General features: G+C 33.4%; 1 protein-coding gene across 15 annotated transcripts in view; it reads left to right on the top strand.

Moving 5' to 3' along the window:
• The window catches only part of LOC126378017 (hemicentin-1), a 663470-nt gene that overhangs the window by 635326 nt on the left and 3141 nt on the right, over positions 1–25003 (top strand). For 4 of the 15 annotated variants that reach the window (XM_050026059.1, XM_050026057.1, XM_050026055.1 and 1 more), the window contains 10 exons: positions 4203–4285; positions 4974–5151; positions 15262–15396; positions 16360–16393; positions 18418–19142; positions 19656–19757; positions 20269–20375; positions 21567–22781; positions 22965–23702; positions 24513–24552. In XM_050026059.1, coding sequence (XP_049882016.1) covers positions 4203–4285; positions 4974–5151; positions 15262–15396; positions 16360–16393; positions 18418–19142; positions 19656–19757; positions 20269–20375; positions 21567–22781; positions 22965–23699 — 3314 coding nt within the window. In that variant the 3' untranslated portion in view covers positions 23700–23702; positions 24513–24552. Of the gene's footprint in view, positions 1–4202; positions 4286–4973; positions 5152–15261; positions 15397–16359; positions 16394–16788; positions 16902–18417; positions 19143–19655; positions 19758–20268; positions 20376–21566; positions 22782–22964; positions 23703–24512; positions 24554–25003 lie in introns of those variants that run through there. The other 11 variants (XM_050026056.1, XM_050026061.1, XM_050026060.1 and 8 more) reach the window with 11 other exon arrangements.

Raw genomic sequence — 25003 nt, 5'->3', positions numbered from 1 at the left:
AGTTTTTTGGTGTTTTGGGACGTTATTTTAACTTTTTATATAAACAATCTGTGAAATAGTTATTCATTATGAACCATGGCTTGCGTAGCTATTGGTTGTGAGAGTAGAATGGGTGTTATAATGGAGAACGATCAAACAATGTCTCACCATGGGTAAGTTATCGACCACATAATACATGTTTGTGTGCAAGAAATACATTACCTGGTCTGGTTTTTGTAAAGTTTATTGAGCCCTAAACACGATGCAGATGCATATTTTCAGCAAAGCCGTCCCATTTGTACAATTGATTTCACATTTTACGTTAATCAGCTTTGACAGATCATGTACCCAAAGTATTATAAGTAGTGTTGTCCTTTGATGTCGATAACATAATATTATGTTTTAATGTATCATCTACATGTGTTATTCTATTCTCGTTTAATTTATTTTTCGACCTGTTTCCGATTTGTATGAAGATTACATAAATATATTGTATTTTCCAGATTTTCTAAATATCCTAATTTACGAAACCAGAAATTAAGAAACAATTGGATTCAGACCATGAAACGAGATGATTCTCTCTTCTGAAGGACGCCTTCTCCTTATTTAAGCCTGTGCTAATTACATTTCGATGTATCTTGCTTTCTATCGAGCAGGATACCAAACAAAAATATTACATAGAGATGCAGTACCAACAATATTCACTCACATATCTCACATAAGGTGAGTTTAAGTTTAGTTATAAGTTTGTAGATGAATTTGCAGCTATTTCGTTTTTGTATTCTACATTAGCATGGAAAAAATAATTCAATACAATACAAATATTCTCTATTGCACAAAATAATTAGTATGAATAACTATTTTTGTAAGTACCTGTGATTATTCCTTCTATGTGCAATGTGTAAACATGTAATTCTTGTGTATTTGTGTGCTCCACGTTAATATGTGCCATTCTTGCAGGTAAAGTTATAACGACCAGAGCCGACACTGTACACTTCTAAAGAAAGTGAACATGAGGAAAAATTTTTTTACCACCAAAAATCGGAATTGTTAAGTGCTTCGTGGTCATTGTATTCTAACTATATTGAATAAAAATCTTATAAAGAAGTATTTGCTTTTATTATATACTAGAAGGTCTAGAAGGTCGAAGTTATTTTGAATCTGTGAGCACACCGTACGGTTCTTCATAGGTATCTATCTATTTGGGAACGAATAGGTATCGTTTTGATTAAAATACTTGTTATCCACTCCGATATGGATACAAGGGCCTTGTTTCTGCATTTAATCACTCAATTTGTATGTACAAAGTTTTAGATCTTGGCCTAAAATAATATCGATAAAGACATAGAACATCCCTAGTGGTCGTGACACAAAATATATACAAATAAGTACGTTTCTATAACAAACCCGCTACGCAAGTACAAAAGGCGTTACGACGATAGTATATTTATCTCTTTTTAACTTATGACGGCTCATGAGTGCGAAAAACAAAACCTATGTTTTTCTTTCGTCTTAAATATGCTCCGTCTATTCCTCAGAACAATAACTAAAGCATAGAAGGAAGGCTAAAATAAGAATTCAGAAACTATAAACCGGCTCTCTTCTAGCTTACGACACAAACTATGAGTGAGAAAAGGACAAATGATTCGCTCTTTGCTTCATTTTTTCCGAGGTTGTCACAACATGAAATGTCATTTGGACCTATTGGACTCATTTTAACTCGGCCAAATACATAGTAACATACATAAGAAGACTTTACTTATATTTACCGAACTATTTGACACGGTCGCGTCAACTGTGTTTACGAGTGTCTTGTGTTCAGATTGTTTTAAGTGATAATTTAACAATATTTTTCCAAATAAATGGAAAGAAACTTTTATTTATATCAAATAATTGAGTGTCTCGACTGTGTGACATTATGTCTTGTGTGGTATGGGGCTGCAGCTCACATTCAGGAAGAAAAGAAAATAGCCAACAACTTCTGTCGTTTCATCGGTAAGTTTTTTGTAATTTTCTAGTGAAATGTGAACTGCTGAACAATTTTAGGAAAGTAATATGTTTTGCTGAATAGATTTGTAGCATAAAATATTTGAGATATCCATTATATTATACGTTTCATCGATGAATACGGAATTGATTTGAGGTTATGTTGATTGTCCATAGTGATGTACTAAAATTATCGATACTTTTAATTTTTAGATTTCCTGTAGACGATAACAAAGAGAAAGAATGGATAATTCGCATTAATAGACGAAATTGGATTCCAAATAAGTACAGCCGTATTTGCTCGAAACATTTTACTGCGGATTAATTTATGTGTGTTCCTAATTCAAAGTGGAGGCGTCTTCGAGACGATGCTATTCCTACATTGAACATTATAGATCAGACAGATGAAATGGTGTTTAAATTTAAATTTCAGCCTAGCCTGCATCATCTCACTGCTGGATAGATAGATAAGATATTTGTATCATGTTATCACAACACGTTTATACTATCTATCATTCAACTACATATTATTATGTACTTAATAAACTTAGTATATATACTAAGTCTGTAGTTGTTTTATGTCTAAACAATTATGAGTTGTACACGTTTTATATAAGTAAATTATTATTATCTTTGATTTCAGATATTAAATCCAAAAGTGTCGACTGGATTTACATGAAAAGGTATATCAAATAATTTTCTTTTTTTATATTTTTAACATGATATACATATATAGAGTGTATAATTCAACCAGCTGCACAATGCACTTAAATCAGATATATTTTACTTTTATTTTTATAGATTATTTTGTACATATACTATTTTAACATTATTATTAAACTTTATTTCAGTCAGTTCAAGAAGACGAGATGAAAAATTTAAAAGAAAAGCTGAACAAGTCCCGCCTCAAGATCAAACGACTTAATGAAAAAAAAAAAAAACAATGTGACAGGGTGTCACAAAGACAGTTTCTAAGCAAATTGACACTGTTTAGAAATTAATAAATTTGTATTTATTGTAAATATAATGTACATAATTAATAACGTGTGAAATAAATACTTGCTAATGAACAGATTTACGATCTAATTTATATTTCATTTTACCTCCTTTTCTTATTTACTCCTACTCCAACACTCCAGGTTGATACGAACTGCGCCCAATAAAGAATGTAATGAATGTTATAGATTTGTGTAAGCGACTTAGATAAATCTTGACTAAACCTTCCTTTACAAATACAAATATACTTTATTGCACACAACATACAATACTTACAAGTTTTGCACGAAAGATACAGTACACCACCTACCTACCTTTTACTTTCCCTTTCTGTTCTCTTATGAATACTTGTATGCCGTATTTTTTTAAGTATAATGCTATATCTAGTAGGTACGAGTATGGTAATCCTAGTATTGAAACAGCTTGTAGCCCTAGTAAAGACCGCCATTTTATGTTTACAGAGTGGCACGTTTTTTCTGTAGGTATTTCCAGTCCATACTCTTTTCTATGTCTATGGCGTGACCCCATCGGGTCTCTTACCGTCTGTGCGGCTTAGACCCGGCGGCGGCGGTTCCAATTTGCACGGCACGTCGATCGACACCAGTGCACGGCGGATGACATCATAAATAAATTCGAATATTACAAAATACTTACCGATGAAACGATAACAGTTGGCTATTTTCTTTCCTTCCTGAATGTGAGCTGCAGCTCCAAACTAATATAAACCAGACAATATAATCCAAAAATGGTTAGATACTTACCTATCAGAGACAGAGTCTCCTTTCATCAAGAAGAAGATAATTGCATCCTACAAAAAGAAATCTTGTAAAAAAAATTTATCGACATTAATTGTAAGTAAATTTAATTTTATCGACATATTACTAAAGTGAAACCCAACACTAGGCAATGAAAAACTTGTGACAACCTACGAAATTACGAAACAATTTTTGTATATGCGTCTTTGTCTAACATTACGCCGGTTCCGTAAGATAAAGTAGAGCAGAATTATAGAGTTCTGTTGCTATTTTAGCCTTCCTTCTATGCTTTAGTTATTGTTCTGAGGTCTATTCTATACAAGGTCTTTGCATGGGACTTAAACACTGCTGGCGAGGAGTAAATATAATCCTTCAGGGATGCCATGTTTATATATTCACTTTATTATCTGTTTTTGGAGGATTTTATCTTTATGTATTTACTTCAGTATTAGAAGAAGAAAAACAATAAAGTGTTCGCGTTTTCAGTTATACCCGAATGCGGAATCAAGCAGATAGAAATGGATGGAGAACAGGTGCTAGTTTGTACTGCACACGCCAATCCTTTGGAGGTAAGCTCTTCTTTAAAAAGTACGTTATTTTGTTTTAATAATTTCCCAGTACGGACCTACACAAATGACTTTCGAATTCGTTTGGAACATTAGGAAAACATCGTTAGGAACATTCCCGAAAAATGCGTTACAGAGATATGTGACCTAACCTGTATTGGGCCGATTTTCCCTTCATGGGTTGGAAGGTCGGACAGGCAGTGTCTTCAACCTATCAAAACTTCAGGTTAGGTAAGCGGTTAGGTAAAGGTTTTCGAATAAATTAAGTTTTAGAGAGTGTTATAATATGTAGATAGGCCAGGACACTATCCCATAGTCGACTTAATGGAATTGTTAGCAGCTGAGTGGGTCTGCAAAGTGGAAAAGTGTAACTCTAATAAATAAATTCACCCGAACGAGGTGGGTTGAGCTACTTGTTATCAGGACAATCAGGGGTATTAAAAAGCAAATCATTCAATTCAATTCTATTCTTGGTGTTCCTTTTTAATTCTATTGAATTTATCTAAAAAAGCAATATTGCTTTTAGACATTTGTTGTTGGCATTATCAACTCTGGTACTTTTTGTGCGCAAATGTTGAATTGCAATATTGCTTTTTGTTTTTTTTTTTTGCGCGTTCTATGTTTTTAGCTGTCGAATCCAGCTACTTACACCGCACACAAATATTCCTTCAAACACTTTTCCTTCTTCCAGGTTTCCTTCTCCTGGAAGTTGAAGAACGACAACGACAGTCTGACAGACGAGAAGATATGGCAGAGTGGGCACCAGAGCTTCCTCAAACTGAGTCCTAGCGTGGGCGTCTACAGAACTTATCTGTGCCAAGCCAATAATACCGTGGGCATGTCGCGACCTTGTGAGAGAGATGTTGTTGGTGAGTAGTGTTGGGTTCTTACCCGGAAAATTCCCGCGATTTGGGAAATTTCCCAATTCTGAGGGAAAAAACCCGAAAAATTCCCATTTCAAGGGAAAATATTTTTTATCCCATATATTTGTATTAAAAGTAAGGATTTCCAACAAAGACCGTTTAAATATAATGTATGCCTACTTATGCCCAATTTATCTTCTGTCGTAGTGTCGTATGAACTCTTAAAAAACTTAAAAGAGATCATCGGATTTCCGCCCAGAAGTCAAAGTGCCGGCCAAAAAATAATTTTGCTATATTCCGTTAGATCTTATCCATATGAGCATTTATTACTATGGCACCAAAGCTGTAGGGTCAATATCTTCGGTTTTATTCGATTTTAAAAAACTGTATTTTTCATACATTTTTGGTGAAAATGTAAAGTGCCGGCCATGAAACAATATTTGTATATCCCGTTAGAACTTATCCATTTGACCATTTATTATTAGGGCACCAAACGTCTATGACCATTATTTTGACTTTTGTTGGACTTTACGTTATAGTTTCTGTGTGAAAAGTGCCGGTCAGCAAAAAACACATGTGAAAGCTATCGAGAAGATACCTGTAAACATTATTCACTATGACAAAAACGTGTATGACCATTAATTAGTTTGGCTTTTGTTGGATTTAAAAAAAACTTGATTTTTGATTCATTTTGTATAAAAATAAAATATAACAGGCGCGTTATTTAAAGGATCGTCAGAATGTTTATTACTATGGCATTAAACGACTATGACCAATATTTTGAACTTAATTCGATTTTCCAAAAATCAAAAAAAAGTTTTATCTAGTGATAATGGAACTATCTTGCTAAAGGCGTAATATGGTGGTCGTCTTTTGAAAAATAGGTTTGCGTTTGACCACTACCTTACCTGATGGTGATACACGCTTAAGAAACTACTTTTTTTAAAGAAAAGTGTATACAAGGAATAAACAGTGGGGTGATAGAGGTACCTACTATGTTATCGGCCGAGTAGCACCAGGATATTGTGATAGGCATACTTGCAAAGTACAACTACCCGACTCCTGTTTTCCCTAACAGATACTTCAGACGTCATGCCAATATACGAGTTTCGTCACTAGATGGCAAGCTTATCTTTGGAGGGTGGTAACCATTTACGGTCAAGGTGAATCAATACCATAATTCAACCTAAACTTAGGCCGTAACGTTGAGTCGAATGCAAAAACTACAGCCAACGTCATATCTAAAATCAGATAGTATTAATATAGAAGTTCACCTAACAACACACAAAACAAAAACACAAAGTATTTATCTGACTAATAACTAGCCATTGGGAAAGCTCTACTTGTTGTCATTGTTAAAATGTATATAAAAAAGTTTTTTTAAAAAGTCCAATAAAAGCCAAAGTCGTCATTTGGTAGTATAGTAAAAATACGTCGTTCAAGTCGTTTACCAAAAGATTTGACTTATTTTGTTTCGCTGGCTGACATTTTCTCATTTGAACCAAAACGGAAAGAGAGACGAATAAAAAGTCAAGATAACGGTCAAAAATGTTTTGCGCCAGATTATTAAATGTTCTAAAGGTCCTTTGTAATCCGCCGTACCGCATTTTTTACCCAAAGCACTTTATTTTCATACAAAATAAATAAGAAACAAAATTTTTAAAATGCACTAAAAGCCAAACTAATGGTCATACAAGTTTGGCGCTATAAAAAAAAATGTTAACAGACATCTACTCGATACTCTCAACATGATATTTTTGCTGGTCGGCATTTTTCATATTTAAACTAAAACGTAAATTCCAAAAATAATGTCAAAATAATGGTCATAGATGTTTGGTGTTATTAAAAAATATTGAGAAGCAACTATTAGACAGATTCGACGTATTTTTTTCGATGGCCGGCATTTTAACATATTAACCAAAACTGAAAGTCCAAATAATGGTCATAGAAGTTTGGCGCCATACTAATAAATGTTCTAACGGTCCTTTGTAATACGCCTGTACTTATACCTTTTTTTCCCAACGGACATAATAATATTATTTTTTACAAATGTATGAAAAGTCGAGATTTTTAAAATCCAATTAAAGCCAAACTAATGGTCATACACGTCTGGTGTCATAGTAAAAAATGTTCAGAACAATCTACTCGAAAGGTTTGACACATTTTTTTTCTCTGACCGGCACTTTCAAATTTGGGCCGGCCAAAGTATGGAAAGCCGATGATCTCCTTTGTAATATATTTTGAATGGAATGTTCGATTTTATATAGGATGCTTTTGGCACGAGAGAATGTCATCATCGAGGAGCAACATGGTTTTGTGCAAGAAATTGGGAGGCACGAATACCTACAGATATTATTTACTTGGACTATGAAAAAGCTTTTGATCGAGTTCCTGTCACACCATTGATTGCTAAATTAGAGCCCTTTGGAATCAGAGGCAATGTCGTGAAGTGGATTGAAGACTTCCTGTCAAATCGCACATTCTCTGTGCGCATCGGAGAATCATACTCTGTTCCCAGAAAAGTCCTCAGCGGTGTGCCGCAGGGATCGGTGTTAGGACCTATTTTATTCAGTAACTACCTTACATATCTTAAACATGGTATCATGTCTGATATATCACTCTTTGCAGATGACACGAAAATAACGGGGAATCCACTTATTAGATAATATAATCCAAGATGATCTTGATAGAGTAATTGCTTGGACCCGAGATTGGCTAATCACATTAAACGTAGACAAATGCACTGTGTTGCATGTTGGCAGTAACCACCCCACGTTGAGTTACACCACTGACTCAAAACCTCTCGAGCGTGTTAAAAAACAAAAGGACCTTGGCATAACGATAACACATAATCTAAAGTGGGACGAACACATTATTGGAATCACTAAGAAGGATAACTCCCTTTTATACATAATTAGAAAAGCTTTTTATCATATAGATACGGAATTGTTCCTTAGGCTTTACAAAACTTACTTACGTCAGACCGCTGTTAGAACATGGGTTTCAAATATGGAGACTTTACTATCGGAAGGACATTGCACTACTAGAGAGAGTCCAAAGAAGAGCAACAAAGATGGTGACAGTACTGGCTAGCCGGAGTGGACCTTAGCGGGGGCCGCAGGACTCTCACCTCTGGCTTGCCTTCATTGGCCAGCCAGAGTGGGGCGTTAGAGCTATACGCTCGCAAGGTGGAAGTGAAAGATGCATAAGTCGCGAGTTGGTAAGGCGGGTAAACCGCCTCGCAGAAAGCGGTGTACACCTCTTGACACCCTGAGATGCTCACAACCATGTTGCTGTCTTGCCGTCCAGTCGCGTCGGCTAGATAGGTGGCCCAACCAGTGAGTGACGAGTCACCGCCTGCCGAATGTATCTCTGTTATTAACATTGGTCGAGCAGGTGCAGTAGCCCCAGTATATAGGTTCACTAACCCCCAACCCAATAGCCCAGTTCCTTTTGTTCCCATAATCTGCAATAGTCCTACACGAACCAGGGATTGTCTTTGGGTGCACTCCCAAAGTGCATACAGGGATAATCGCCGGTTGGTGTCACAACACATTTTGAGTAAATTGTCTTAAGGGGCCTCTACGTGTTGGCTTCGGCCCCACGCACGCCTTCCAAAAGTCCGGGACTCCATGACAGACCCGACCAGAGACATGGAAACGACATACAAATAATAATAAGATTAAAAATAATTAAATAAAAAATATTTTCCCATGATTCGGGAATTTTTCGGGTGTTTATTTTATTTTCCCATATTTTCCCGATATTTTTTCTTTCCCACCCAATTTTTTCTTTCCCTGCCCATCACTATTGGTGAGTCAATTTGTATTTTACAATCTTTTTTTTTTTTTAAAAAAACGGAAGACCACTCACGGGCTGACTGACTGACATCACGAAATCTCATAAACTACAAGTGCTAGAAGTTTAAAAAAGGATTTTGCGAAATTCAACCCACAAAGCAAAGATTGGGGAGACAAAGATTTTATGACACTTCTATAGTTATATTAGATTCCTATAGGTGGAGATTTGTAATTAGCATATAGATACTAATGATTTTATTTACTGTACTACTTATTCAGCTATTAATCTTCCTAAAAGTAAATAAATAAAAAATAAATTAATGGTAACCACCGCTACGAAGCGAACGAAGTCGTTGGTAACAGCCACTTAAATTATATTTGTTCTTGTTAATAATTGATAAAAGATCGTTTGAAATTCGAATTCGCCTTTTTAATATATTTATTTTGTTTTGAAATTCCAATTCCAAATCCGAATTCTACTTTTTTAATAAGATACGATTTTCATCAAATGTTACAAAATTGTTTTCTGATTTCTAGCAAACTGGGAAAGTTTAAGTAAGTATGAATATGACTATGGAGTATCGGTTTCCCTTTCTTTTGTATCATTATTTTATGTATTGATTAGTAGATGTTATGTTAATTTTCAGAATTTTGCTTTCAGTGTTCTAATAGTGTAATATTTATATTATTTTATCGATTATTATAGATTATAGATTATTTTATCCGTTATTTTTTAAGTTTATTATATTTCAACTCACATGTTTTTTTACGAATTATATATTTTTGCAAGATAGTGGTTTTCGGCGAATTTGTGTTACGTTATTATGACTTCTAATTATTCCGAATACTGAAACGCTTTCTTCTATAACATGTCGATTGCTTATCATCTGAAAAATGCCAATTCTTAAAAGTTTTCGCACAACTCATCTCAGTATACCACCTTTCCCAATTTTAAGACCTAGAGATTAAGCTCTAAAAGCTGAAGAAGAGCCGAGAAAAATACCTTTGGAAATTGATTCATCCGTTCTGGTTTTTCTTTTTTCTTTTTTATTAGATATTCTTTTATCATAATAGACCTGTTCGGAGAACATGTGACTTGCGTCTTAATGTCCCTGGTTCGAATCCCGGCTCGGGCTCTAAACCTCTGGATTCGATTTTATGAGTTTGAATTCATGTTTAGACCATAGATAAATTGATATCACGTGGTTTCCGGGATTTGTGCCTGGTTAACGGCAATAGGAGCGAGGAGTGAGTCTATGTACTTATACAACTTCGCTTTCCTGGCCGCCGTGGGCCAGTAGATGAGCGTTGCGTCCACGATCTGGAGGTCTTGGTTTCGAATCCCGCTGGGGACATATCACAAAAAACTCTTTGCGATTGTTGATAATCATTGTAATAACATAGACAATGTCTAGCGGTCGCTTTCTATTATTTTTTGTCTGTGGTTTAATGGCGTTTGATAATTGTTAGTTAAAATATAGATACTTTAAGAGTACTGTGGGTTGGGTGTTTTTTACTTAATAAATAAAAGACTATTAATAATAAATAAGCCTATATTTCATTTATCTTCTGGTTATGGGCCCAGGCCACTAGCTGGATTGAGAGGTGAATGTAGGCTTATTGTGAGTGAAATACTGTGCACGTGTCGATCGACCTCTTTTGGTGGTTATACACATCTCGCCAGGAAGGAATTTTGAAATTACTTGTTCGGAGGCAAGGCAGGACAACCTACAGGAGGGATACTATTATGGATACACAGAATGTGATGAAGCTAGAGGGTTCCAAGAACTGGAATATTTGGAAATTTCAAACATCAGTATTGTTGCGTGGGCAAGGATTGTTTAAGTTAGTGGAAGGTACAACGGTAAAACCTGAAAATGAAACACTACACTCTCAATGGGAAGCTCAGGATGCGAAGGCCCAATCGCTGATAGTAACAAGAATGACGGAGGATGTCATGCTTCACATTATCACGTGTGATACTGCGGCAAAGATGTGGCAAAAGTTATTAAGTGTTTACGAACAAAAATCTGAAACTAGTATACACATTGTACAGCAACGGTTCTTTCAGTTCAAGTATGAGGAAGGGTCAGATATGTCTGTGTTTTTGTCTAAAATACAGGAGTTACAGAGTCAATTGAAACAGATGGGGGAAGAAATATCTGACAAATTTGTAATAACAAAGGTTTTAATGTCGTTGCCGGAAGATTATAAACATTTTATATCAGCTTGGGAGTCTGCTCCAGACGAGAAACAAACTTTTGAAAACCTAGTTGCAAGATTGCTAATAGAACAGGAAAGAATTAAAGGAAAAGTGGAAAGTGTGCAAACATCTACAGCTTTCGTAGCCAAGAAAACAAACCAGAAAACTGTAAAGTGTTTCAATTGTAACAGAATAGGACATTATAAAAGTGAGTGTACGGACAAAACAGTGAAAGACAGTCGTCAAGATATGAGATGTTATTATTGTAAGAAACCAGGACATTTTAAATATCAGTGTCGTTTTAGAAAGAATAAAGAAAACAGTGAGCAAAAAGAAAGTAACGCTTTTGTAGTAGACAGTGCATTTGGTGAACATTTTCAAAAAACAAAATGGTTGGTGGATTCGGGTGCAAGCGAACATATGTGTTGTGATTACGAACTATTTACATCTTACTCTATGGTAAAAAAATAAATCTGTAATTGTGGGAAACGGAACGCAAATTACTGTCCGAGGCTGTGGACAGGTGGTGGTATATGTTTGGAATGGTAGTGAATGGGTGGATACAACCATAGACAATGTACTTCATGTTCCGGAATTAAAAACAAACTTATTCTCTGTCAACTGTGCAATAGACAAAGGTTATGTTTTGGTAACTGGTGATAAAATGTGCAAATTTTATAAGCAAAATAAAGTGATGGCAGTGGCTGAGCGTTGCGGCAGCATGTATTACCTGGATTTTCGCTATAATAAGACAGGCGCCGCAAATGTCGCTGATGTTAGAACGACAGATTTGAATGAATGGCACGAAAAAATGGCACATCAAAACATGGGTTACGTGAAAGACGCGCTCAAGAAAAACAATATAATTCCGAGCAGTGCCCAATCCTCTACGTGCGAAAGTTGTTTAAAGGGCAAAATGCATCGTCTGCCCTACCCAAGGAGCGAAAACGTCTGCACAAAGACTGGTGAAATGATTCATGTTGATACTTGTGGACCAATGCAAACAATGTCTGTTGGAGGTTCTAGATACTTTGTCGCGTTTAAAGATGACTATTCAAAGTATAGAAAGGTGTATTTTGTGAAAGGAAAACATGAAATCAAGTTGTGCATCAAGAAATTTATTGCCCTGGCCGAGAACGAGACTGGAAATAAGGTAAAGATTGTCAGAAGTGACAATGGCACAGAATTTATAAACAAAGAGGTTCAAGATATGTTCCAGGAAAAGGGCATAGTACATCAAACGTCGGTACCTTACACTCCAGAGCAAAACGGGAGAGCCGAGCGTGAAAACCGAATTTTAGTGGAGGCAGCCAGAACAATGCTTTGTGCTAAAAACTTACCGATCAATTTATGGGCTGAAGCTGTTAATACAGCGGCCTATGTCATCAATAGGACTGGGAAGAGCTCTGTTGAAGGAAAGACGCCCTATGAATTGTGGGCAAATAAGATTTATGATATTCATAACCTACAAATATTTGGTACCCCAGTATATGTTCATATCCCTAAAGAGAAGCGTATGAAATGGGATCCTAAGGGAGAAAAAGGAGTGATGGTGGGGTATGGTGAAACTACTAAAGGATACAGAGTGTATTTTCCAGATAAGAAAGAAGTGGAAATTAAAAGGGATATAGTATTTATTAAAGAAGAGAGGATGAGACCAAGAGCGACAAGTGAAGAGGAAGTTCTGACTGACACATGCGCTGAAAAAGAAGAGGCTGTTCAAGAAACCCAAGTATGTGAAGATCATCAGTCACCACACACCAATTCTACATCGGACTTGGAGTCTAGTGCTCATAGCGAGTCTGAAGGCAGTCTGTATGAACCAAGTGACAGCGACGAGCTTGGTGATATTGGAGAATGCTCTGTAAGTCCTAAGGAGAAGCGTGTAAGAAAACAAACAAAATTCTACAACTGCAACAATGTGATGGTGGATGACCAAGAGCCTAAGACATATGAGGAGGCCATGAGAAGCCCGAATGCCTGTAAGTGGCAAAAGGCCGTACAAAGGGAACTTCAAACTCTTCAAGAGACTGACACGTGGTATGTATGTGAACCACCATGTAATGAAAAAGTGATTAGTAGTAAGTGGGTGTTTAAGGTCAAACAAAGCAATGGTTCTATACAGTATAAAGCTAGATTAGTTGCCAGGGGATTTGAACAAAATGATATATTAAATATTGACGAAATTTATGCACCTGTAGCAAAATTAGCAACTTTTAGACTATTTATGGCTGTAGCATCTAAATTAAACTTACCTGTTTTTCAGATGGATGTGACAGGGGCCTTTTTGTATGGAGATATAGATGAAAATGTATACTTAGAACTACCAGAAGGTGCTTATAATGGGGACAAGAGAATTGTTAAATTGAATAAATCCTTGTATGGCTTAAAAAAGTCTCCCAAATATTGGAATGAAAAATTTAATTCTGTTATTACAAAAGAAAACTTTGTTAGGTCACAAAGTGATTGTTGTTTGTATACAAAATGTATAGGTGGTAGTAAGACATATGTTTTGTTATATGTTGATGATTTATTAATCTTTGGAAATGATGAAACAGTAATATGTGACCTTAAGTCATTGTTAAACAAGGAATTTAAAATGAAGGATATGGGATTAGTATCAATTTTCTTAGGTATACATGTAAAACAGGATTTTGAAAATAAAATTACTGAATTAAGTCAAAAGGAATATCTTGAAAATGTTTTACATAAATTTAAAATGTATAATTGTAAAGAAATGTGTACCCCTATGGATGTAAACTTTAATGCTAAAATATTTTTAGAGGTAAATAATGGGTCTGTAATTAACAAAGAAATTGAAAAGACATGTAGACAAATTATAGGTTGTCTGTCATATGCAGCATTAGGAACAAGACCAGATATCTGTGTTGTTTTATCTATTTTGAGCAGATATCAGAATAAAGCTAATAATATGTTATTAACAGCCTTAAAAAGAGTTTTAAGGTATGTTAAACACACTCTTAATTATAAATTAGTATATAGATGTAATAGTGACATGTTAATTGGTTTTTGTGATGCAAATTGGGGAGGAGACCTAAGTGATAGAAAGTCCACTACGGGCTATTGTTTTAAGTTTGCTAATTGTTTAATTTCTTGGTGTTCAAAAAGGCAGGCCAGTGTTAGTCTGTCTTCAACAGAATCTGAATATATAGCCGCTAGTATGGCGTCAAGCGAAGCTTGTTGGCTTATTAATGTTTTAAAAGATTTTAACATTGAAAATGTTTGCCCGGTTACAATGTTTTGCGATAACCAATGTGCAATAATGGTTGCAAATACTGATAGTGTTAAGCGTTTGAAGCATGTTGATATTAGATATCATTTCATTAAGGATTTAGTTAAGAAAGGAACTTTGTGTTTAAAATATTTAAAAACTGAAGATCAGACTGCAGATATGTTCACAAAGCCGTTAAATAAGCATTTACTGTTGAGATTTCTAAATAGTTGTGGGGTGTATGAAAAGTAATTTTGTAGTTCTGTATGTATTACTTAGGTATTTAAGTAACTATTGTTGTTTGGACTGTAGTAATAAGTTTTTTCCTGTTATTACATTGAGGCGGGGTGTTGATAATCATTGTAATAACATAGACAATGTCTAGCGGTCGCTTTCTATTATTTTTTGTCTGTGGTTTAATGGCGTTTGATAATTGTTAGTTAAAATATAGATACTTTAAGAGTACTGTGGGTTGGGTGTTTTTTACTTAATAAATAAAAGACTATTAATAATAAATAAGCCTATATTTCATTTATCTTCTGCGATGCCTAGTTTGGTTAGGATATTGCGGGATGATCACCTAATCAGGCACACAATCGTGTCCGAAAGTAAGATGATCCATGCTTCAGGTCCCGGCTACTATTTACTTAACCTCCTAAGACCGAATGTTCTTTATAAATCCAAACCCCATTGTTTAAGTATCGTGTCTGGAAATCTCGGTCTTAATAGGTTAAAGTAAGTACGTGTCGTTATATGAGTCAGGTCAGGGACTTTGGCTGCTCAATGGTAACCCTGACATCAGGGTTGATAAGGCTGGTATTCCACCTCACAACACGATAAGAAGAAGAAGTTGATTAACTGACTAAACTTTCCTCCTTCAGGTGCAGTCCCGTGGTGGCGTGACCAGAAAAAGTTGATCCTCATTGGTGGGATCGCTCTGACCATTTTGGTCATCACCGTCATTTTATGCATCATCATCATTTGCGTCTGCCGTCGAATGAGGGCCAAGTCCAAATGTAAGTACTTTTTTTTAACGGGGTGGTTAAAATGGCCATATTTAAGCAATTCATCTAAAAAGCAATATTGACATAAATATGCGCATATACAAGTAAGTGCGCATGCCAACACATGTCACCAAGCTAATTTAATTTAATTTAATTGCTTCGATATGGACTTTTTAACCACTAACTTTTTAGTTCACTGTGTATTCGAATTGGCATAATATTATGAATATAGTTTTTTTAATACCATTTTGTATTTGCTAATGTTTTATCGTTGCATACCTATTTTAAATTCTTAAATGTACTTACCTACTTTAAAATGTGTACAAAATGAATGTAGGTTTTACAAAGTATATTTTAGCTTATTTTTTTGTTTTACATTTTTACTTTATAAGACTTTTTTTTTGTAAAATTAGTGGGTTAATTTTACAAAAAAAAACTTTATACAATATTTTTTGCACATAAATATTTTAGTGTTAACTTTACATTCATTTTATTTTTCAATAAAACCTTTACGTTTCGCTTTCTTCTTTCGTGTGTGACGTAGACTTTATTCTTCTTGTGTTGCTTCTTATTATAATTTGTCTATTGCTTTAAATAAAAAAGAATCATCTAACAAAGAAATGTAAAAGTATTTTCACACGTTAATTTACAGACTTATAACACGATAATGATCACGTCTCGTTGAGAATAATCTACTAGTAGGGACCCAAATTGGTATAAATAATTTTAAAATAAGTTAATAATATAATGACGTTAAATCACGTAATAATGATACGTAAAAATGAACACTTAAAATTCTCAAAATTTTTACCAAATTTTTTTCTGTAACTTAACGTGTGAATGAATTCACGTTTCAGTAACTAATAATATAGTTTTACAAGTGTGATTTTTTTTAGTAATTTTGTTGTCTGTCTTTTTCCGGACGCTGCACTAAATTTTAACACGTCGTTTAACAAACATACAAACTCATATTAGATAACAATCCAGTCGAATTGGAGGAGAGAGAAAAGTAAGTTTTCGTTTTATTTGTATAATCTTATCATTTAAAAATTATATTTTAATTACCTACTCGTAATTTAAAATCTAGTCTACTTTAGTCAATAATGTCATAGCTGAGAATGAATTAGTATTTTTTTTATTTTATATTTTACGAGCTTTATAGGTTAAAAATTCTAATATCAATTTAGTTTACATTTAAATAAATACTAGAAATATATATCAAAAACTATGAAATAATTATTTATTTATTGAATATTATAAATATATAAATTATCTGAGAATAAAGTTTATTATTATTTTAAAGATATATTTTATTATATTTTATTTAAAATCTCTAGAACCAAGTAAATGCAATATGAATTTATTTAATATGTAGTATATAAAAATAAAAATGAACATTTTCAGCAACGCCCTTGGTCCGAGCAGATTCTTGGCACACATTATCCATGCCCCCTACAAGGTCACCCGTAATTGTCCCGCACCGACCCTAAAGGTCAAGGTCCACAAAGGTTATAAAGGTCATCAAAGTTTGAGTTGAGTTTGAGCCTGTAATTTTGCTGAATGCTTGGACCAACGGCTGATTTTTATTAGTGAATTGTTAGGGTTTAAATTATACTAACAAGTTTAGTGTTTAGTACAGTCATCTGCAGATTAACATCTGAAAAATATTTATTAGTAAGACAATCCTCTTAAATCCTGTTATAGAATATTACGACGTCCCCTTTAGATGTCACTAACATATCATAATTTATAGATTTTACAGGTTTAGATATAGTTTAGTAACATTTAGTTATTTTTTTTATGTAGCTGACTGTACTAGATATAACTTACAGTTAGCAGCATGGATAAATCTTTTTTATTTATTTTTAATCGACTAACACTATTTTTACAACAGGATTGTTATATTATTATAATTATACGATGATAATGGTTCTTATTCTGGTGAAACAAACTTAATATTATTGGCAGCTTTAAAAATATTACCATCCTTTACTTACAACAAGTTTAAGAAAGATCCAGAGTTAGAGAGTTCAAAATATAAAACTTTAACATAAATGTTATGGCAGACAAAATTCATTTTAACTACAAAAAGAAATTTAAATCGAAAATATCTGAGGATGAGACTACAACCCGCAGCTCTTTTTAAGCCTCTTGTTAATTACATGGTCTGCGGGTTCAAGTCCCGTCCGAGTCATTGTTTCAATTTAATTTTCTTTTTATGAGTTTCCATATGCACGGCTGAGTGCTATAAAAACAAAAATCTTTTAATTTTACTTTATTTTGTAAATTTTAAACCTAGCTCCATTTATTGTGTTTGTCGTAAGTGAAGGGAGTAGTTATAAAGCTATCAAATGAAAATAAAATAAAATAATTTTCCAGAATAAGCGCCAAAATTTTATATAACTTCTATTTTATAAGCCTCATTTCTTGCCTAGGTTCCTAACCGCACTAACTCCAGACGTTCTAAGACTGACTACAATTAATAGTTCAGGTATCATCATACTAATAATAATAACAAAATTATATTTTAACATTTCTTACATAGATGGAGAATGCTTTCTTATATTTATTTTCTCGCTGTTTTTTGGCTCAGTAGTTAAGTATTACAAGATTTTGGTATTTATGAAAAACACTGTGTGGTTTGATGTACCTAGATTTCTTCCCGATTGTAGTTATCTTGTCAAAATTCCGTATACTATTTTTTAATGCATGGAAAATTTTCTGGAAAGCATTCTTCTAATCATTGATACTATATTATTTTATTTCTTCAATGTCTTATGTATTTATGATATTATAATACTATTTCATCTTTTATTACACTTATGCTATCTATCTACATGTGAATATAATACTTTTATCGATGTTACAAAAATATAATTACACGTGATATTAATAATTATGATAATATTTATTTATTTATCATAATAATCATAATGTTTTCTCGTTGCATTACGTACAATGACTTATTTTTTTTTATAACGAACATTCATCATGCATGACCTTAACATTATTTTTTCATCTTTTTTTATTCAGTCCGGATGGTAGCTGTTTAAACGAAGTGTCTATAGCCCAGTCTATTATATCGCAAGCTTTGCCTGCTTTATCGCCCCGGATCAATCTATCATTTAGCCCAAAATCATCTGACAGGACGAGACTAGTCGATTCACAAAACTACCCTTTAGAGATGAACAAGTTTAAGGAAAACTCGACCTTGCAAGCTAACCTGTCGCAACTAGAAGCAACTTTAAACTCTAGTAGAGTAGCTAAAATAGAAGAAAGTAATGAAACTGAGACACCTAAAGAAAGCCTACCTGAGAATACAACGCCTGTTGTGTCTCCAAATAAGTGGCCTTTAAAACCTGGAGTCCTAGTACATGTGAACTCAAACCACACACTCAGTCCAAAAAATCAAGCAAGACTCCAAGCTGCGAGTCAGAAAGCTGAAGAAAGAGAAGACGAAGCTAACCTCGGTTTGCTAGAAAGAAACAGAAAGACTGATGACGCTGAACCTAAGACTGAATATCCTAAAAGGACTAAGACAAAACATGCTCAAAATGTAATGGGTATTTTCAAGAATTTAAGAAGAAAAAGTGATAATGACTCAGATGACAGTAATGGTAAATATAAGAAGATCAACAAATCAAACAAAAGAGCTTTATCTTTGATCAATTTAAATAAGTCGGGTTATGCCTTGCCTAAGAATAGACTGAAGTCTTTATTTCAGAGTGAGACACCGAATGTTATAGTAACTGAAGGAGGTAGTTATATTGTAACATGTCACATTAACACTCGCACAAAATCCCATACTAAATAAGTCTGTTGATAAAATGAAATACTATTTTATAGACAATAAAGAAGAATAAACTTTTATTTTATAGACAAGAAAGAAAACTACTTGGAATATTTGTGACCCAGTGACGAAAAATATCAGCGATAAAAAATAATTCATATTATCAACAGACTAACTATAAAAATATAACTCTTATCTTTAATATATTCGAGACAATGTATGATTTCATTTGAGATCCCTACAAAGATTACATAGTACTTATTCCTTTCCGGTTTATTGTTGATTAGTTCGCAATCAAAGCAAAAAAACCCGAGTTAAAATTATTTTAACTTTTCTATTTCCTTATCTCAAACATACATTGTATCGTCTAATTCACAAATTTATATTCTTGCATTATTAGCTTCTATATTACCAATTTGTTTGGCTTTCGCTTGAATGTCTTTTTGTTTTGCATCTCCATTTAATTCGAGCATGTTTTTAGTTGTGTCGTTTAAAAGGCCTGATAGGATAGCGACCAGTGCTAAAGTTAAGCCTTTCACTGAACCCCCAAGAACGACCAGAAAGCGGAAGAAACCAGGCGACAGTGAGTATGGCATGTTTATTTTTACCACGTGTGATGATTGCGTGTGCTTTTTGTTCAGATTTGAGAATACTATCGATTCAAAAAACGAAAAATACGAATACGGCTTAGTTTTTTTACAAAAATATTATGGATAGAACTTTAAAATTTAATGCTTGACATGTTAGATACATTTTTGAATCTAGAGTATTCTTATTCTAAGAAAATTTTGGTCCACATCTTTGAAATAATCATCAGGATTTGGGATAATAATGAAAATTTCAGTTAGACTTCATGGTGTGTGTTTCAAGGTCTCATCCAGGAACTAACATACTATAAATCAGAACCTGTTAAAAGAACAGTGTCAAAATCATTGTTGATTATTTTTTAACGTTTTCATAATGCATATTCAGAATTAATATTATGTAAATTCTCTCTAAAAAAATTAAGTATCTTGGTACGAAAGAAGTAATCAAGTTGATCGACCCTACATTGTTTTCGAAAATAACATTATTTTTTTTGTAAAACTCTCCAGGCCCACCTACGAATGGCGTAGATAATGCGGCGAACGGCAACCTCGCAGACAACCCTGGCCTGTACGAGAACCTGCCGTTCCATGGCCTCCAACAACCTCCTAATAAGGTAAATATTACTGTTATAAACTCAAATCCCTTTTCGGCCCGCTTTTTCCACTTTCCAGGCTAGTGTCCACACAGGCATCAAGTTTTAGCTTTACACCCGTATTTAATTTCAAGATGATCACTCGATTCTTCCTCGACTACTTCCTCAGTTGAAGCGACCTTAAGGCTTTCTTCGGGGTCAGCTAAATCGGTAACCTTAGACGGTGCCTCAAACTTAACTCGAGTTTACTCTAATATGGCATGACGTCATTTAACTCCAGTAACATCCTCATGTCGAGGATATAAATCTGTTAAAATACCAAAATCTCAGCTGAGGCCGAGTCGATTGGAGGAAAAGTTGAGTGAACTTGTTACGGGTGTTAGGTACGTTTTTTAATCACAAGCATCAAAAAGATCGTACTCATTTGATAACGTACTCTTTTTAAACGTGTTAATCACTCATATTTGAATGTTTATGACAATGCGTGCACAAAATGTTGATAAATATATTCTATTTATGTATTAATACCGTTAATCCCGATCGGCGAGGTCGGATATACGTGTCAGATTCTAAAATAATATCACTGTGTATATCACAATATATCGTCATAAAATATTTATCTTATCTCTTTCCCATTATATTATATAAGTAGGTTTTTAATAAATCAGAAATTAAAAATAAGAAATAGTTTATTTTTGTCGCTCCATAAAATAGACAACTTTGCCGAAGTCAGTAGAAAACACTAATTTTTGTGTAGATTAAAGTGATTATTAATAAAAATATTAATCATAATATATTTATTGAAACATATTTACCTTAAAACTAATGGGAACAGTGTCTAAGCACTGTAATTATTATCATCAATAGTAATTATGGTAATAATGACCACACCGATTATTAATACATAATTTACTTTTCTTACGAAACCTTATCAATATTTGGTGCAGCAACCGTAATTAATTTTAATATTTATGAAATTTCTCACAAATTAACTACGTAATGCCCCATGACCTCTGGCAGTGTTTTAAAATACTAAACTGTAAAACAAAATATTTTTTTATTGTCAACATTTTTTATGTTGAAGACTTATCGAATGTGAGGAAATTCCATAAAAGTGAATTTATTTTAGTTCCGCTTAATCCATTATTTTTTTATTTTGCTGTCTAATTGTTTTTGTTCGTTTCCATGTTTTGTTTTCGCATGAATAACAAGCCTGTTCAAGCAATACAACCGAGAATCGTGGAAACTAACCAAAGCCAAAAGGTTACTAAAGGCATCGAGGCCTTGCAGAAACAACTGACTACAAATCCATCTTTTACACCAAGAATAGTTTGCCCACCGTTCGTACAAAACGCTATACCCTACCCAGTGAATGCTCCGTCAAATTCCATACAAACAACTTATGGCATCCCAGTATTATCGCCAATACAACAGATGTACCCTTTACATCAAACGGTTTTACTTAACCCGTATCTACCACCGATGCAAACTTCTTTCCTGAAGCAATTCCCAACCATCGATGAAGAAATGGAACCAGACACAAAGAAATTCTCATCTTTGAATACGAGGAATGTAAGAAAACTGCCACAGTTTCAATCTATGAGGGTAGTTAGGAAGAGAAATATAGAAAGGTTTTATCCTAACACAGAATATGGCGAGAATTTCAATGAAATAAACAATAACAAAGACCAAGAAGATGGAAGTGAGAAAGACGCAGCTACTGAAGATATAATTTACGCCAATTTTCCATCATTACTAAAAGTAAAGTCTAACATAAGTGGCGTGGAACAGTTTGAGAACTTAACAGACTCAATACAAGTGTGCGAAGAAAGTGATGACCAGATAAATGTATCTACTACGTCTCTTAACAGACCAATACCAGCACCAAGAACGAAGATATCCCCTTTAGTATCACCAGCTAAAACCGATCATGTCTATGTTAACCTTTCTATGCCTTTGATAAACACAAAGTTTTCTAAATCGTTAGATATTGTCGACGCTCCGGTAAGACCTTCGAAATCCGCTGAAAATATATCAAAGACTGAACCACTTCGAAGATTTGAAGGAAAAGATAATCTTACTTTGAGAACTAGTAAAAGTGGTCTACCAGAAGTTGATAAAGCTGGTGACAGTGATGATGAAGATAATGAGAAAAAAGACTTTTCTAAACCAAATATAATAGGAGCAACTCCTAAAAGAAACTTGTCAATGATACTACCCTCCAGTTCCTTAGTGAAATCAGTTGTCAAACAACTTGATGAGCAATCTGAGTTTAACAAAGTGGGTTTACCAAAAAAGCAAATTATAACACCAAATAAAACGTTGCAAATACCAAAGTTGACTGAGAAACCAATACCAAAGAGGACGTTAGTAAGACGGAGTAACTCGGTCCAAAGTAGTTTGACAGTTGACAGTGATAATTCTCAGGTATAAAGCTTTTTCATTTTTTGTTTCATTTATCATTTTCATTTTAATATTTTATGTGACATCATGTCGGGATGATAAAATATCTACTGTAAATTATAAATTAAGATCTTTTATCATCTCGATGTATCTCATTCATACTTGTGTTCTAATAACTAACTAACCATCTAATATTTTCATTTTCAGAACACTAACATACTCCAACAACAATACCTCCAAAAACGCAATCATTTCACTAACCTCAGCTCGAAAGGAAAAAACAAGAAAAACTTCCAAATCCCCCTTCAAAAGCACCACAGCTTCTGCTACTTCCAACCTATAAGAGTAGACAAACGAATCCCTGTAGACCAAGAAAGGTCCTATAACAACACGATAGGACCTTTGATCTATCAACAGGCCGATCCCCAATATTATACGAAAACACTGAATAGAACTAAAGAAAAAAACAACCAGAAATTAAATCGTCTTAAGAAATCTGAAAGTCTCAGAGAAAAGCTATCTTGCGTTGGTGTATATGACAACTATGAGAAGCCTGATTATCCTGAGCCTGAATATAATGAATCAGAGAGAAGATCGTACTTGCAATTACTTAAAGGCAACTACATATCAAACTCAACGAGAAATCTCGGCCAAGAGCACAATTACAATACAAATTTCAATACGATTGGCACTAAAGATGAGAAGCCTAAACATAAAAAGTTAGTTTACGCAGATTTAGCATTAGGGAATCATAATTTGAAATTTAAGAATACAGTCAATTCTAATAGACACCTGTATGATACATATTCTATAGGGAATGATGGTAGTACTAACAAAGAGACTAACAGTAGTTATAAAAATGGGCAGAGTAGTCAAAGAAAAGGTAGTCACAGTCAGAGAAGCGACTACGCCACGCTCAAATTTAACGAGATCGATGTCTGAAAGGTAAGTTAACACTATTTGTTTTATAAGACCATTTAGATATTTAGGTAACCTTTTCCAGTTTATGAAACACGATAAGAGAAAAGTTACTAATTTTATCCTGGCCTATAGAATTTCCAACTTATAAAGAGTTTTTAATGATCTAAAATCAAGGAAATCTTAAAACAAAAAATAATTATTTATTCCCTCCTTCAATTAATTATATTTTTTTCATGATCCATTTCATTTACTAGTTTCATAATATATTTCTGAAAATATTTCATTATAATCTTCCACTGAAAAAATATTTTTCATAAAAATAAGAAACTTCTCAATTGGTATTTCATAATTATATTGAATAAATGAAACTTTTAAATATATAATATAAATATTATTATAATTTATAAAGTGGTAATATTGTGCGTAAGTGAAAATTTCGCATTGAAAGCATGTAAAATTGAAAAAAATCGACGTTCTGCTTTTAATTACCTGTATTTCATGCATTTATGTTTAAGTATTTTTGTGGATAAAAAAAAGAATAATCTAAGACTTTACTAAGCTTGTTTTTTTTGCCAATACTGCATTTTTTGTATCTACTTTATCAATTTTTTTTCTTGTATTTCAAATAATAACTTATCTCGAGCAATGGAAAAAATACAATATTTTTTTACAATTAAAATTTTTTCTAAGACTTTAAGTAAATACAGTAAAATATTATCTATCTCTCAATTATGTTGTACAATTTCTTATGTTTTGTCGAAAGCACCCAGTGCACTAACACTTTAAGGCATGTTAATGCTGTGTTGTGACGTTTTGATATTTTTTTATTTCTAGGCCCGTAATACCAAGAGTGACACATACATTTATTAAAAAAGGTAATTTTTCAAAATTCATATCCTTAATGCTTTTATTTGTTTTAGTTTGCTCTAACATTTATTTTATGTTATTTATTTTTGGATATGTTGTAGTTTTGGATTATTATAATACTTTTTATACTTATCGCTATAAAATAATATAGCAAAGTTACCTTCTTCCTCAAAAGATGGATTCATTCATTTAGATTTAATTTTATATTTATTAATCGTTATATAAATATTATATATATTTCATGAATAACCCGAATATATAATAAGCTTTATAAAATAAAACTGTATTTTGTAATATATATTTATATAAAAGTTTCATGTTTCCTTGTTTACGAGTAAGTATATATATATATATATATATATTTTCACTTAACATATATTACCATTTTCTTTTTTGGATTAAAGAGTTTTTTTAGAAATTCTCTAGATATATAGAATCATAGTTTGACGAATCATGAC

This window comes from Pectinophora gossypiella, chromosome 25, assembly GCF_024362695.1.
Source record: "Pectinophora gossypiella chromosome 25, ilPecGoss1.1, whole genome shotgun sequence".
NCBI lineage: Eukaryota > Metazoa > Arthropoda > Insecta > Lepidoptera > Gelechiidae > Pectinophora > Pectinophora gossypiella.
The sequence above is the reverse complement of the archived record's forward strand: the minus strand, read 5'-3'. Positions and strand labels throughout refer to the sequence as shown.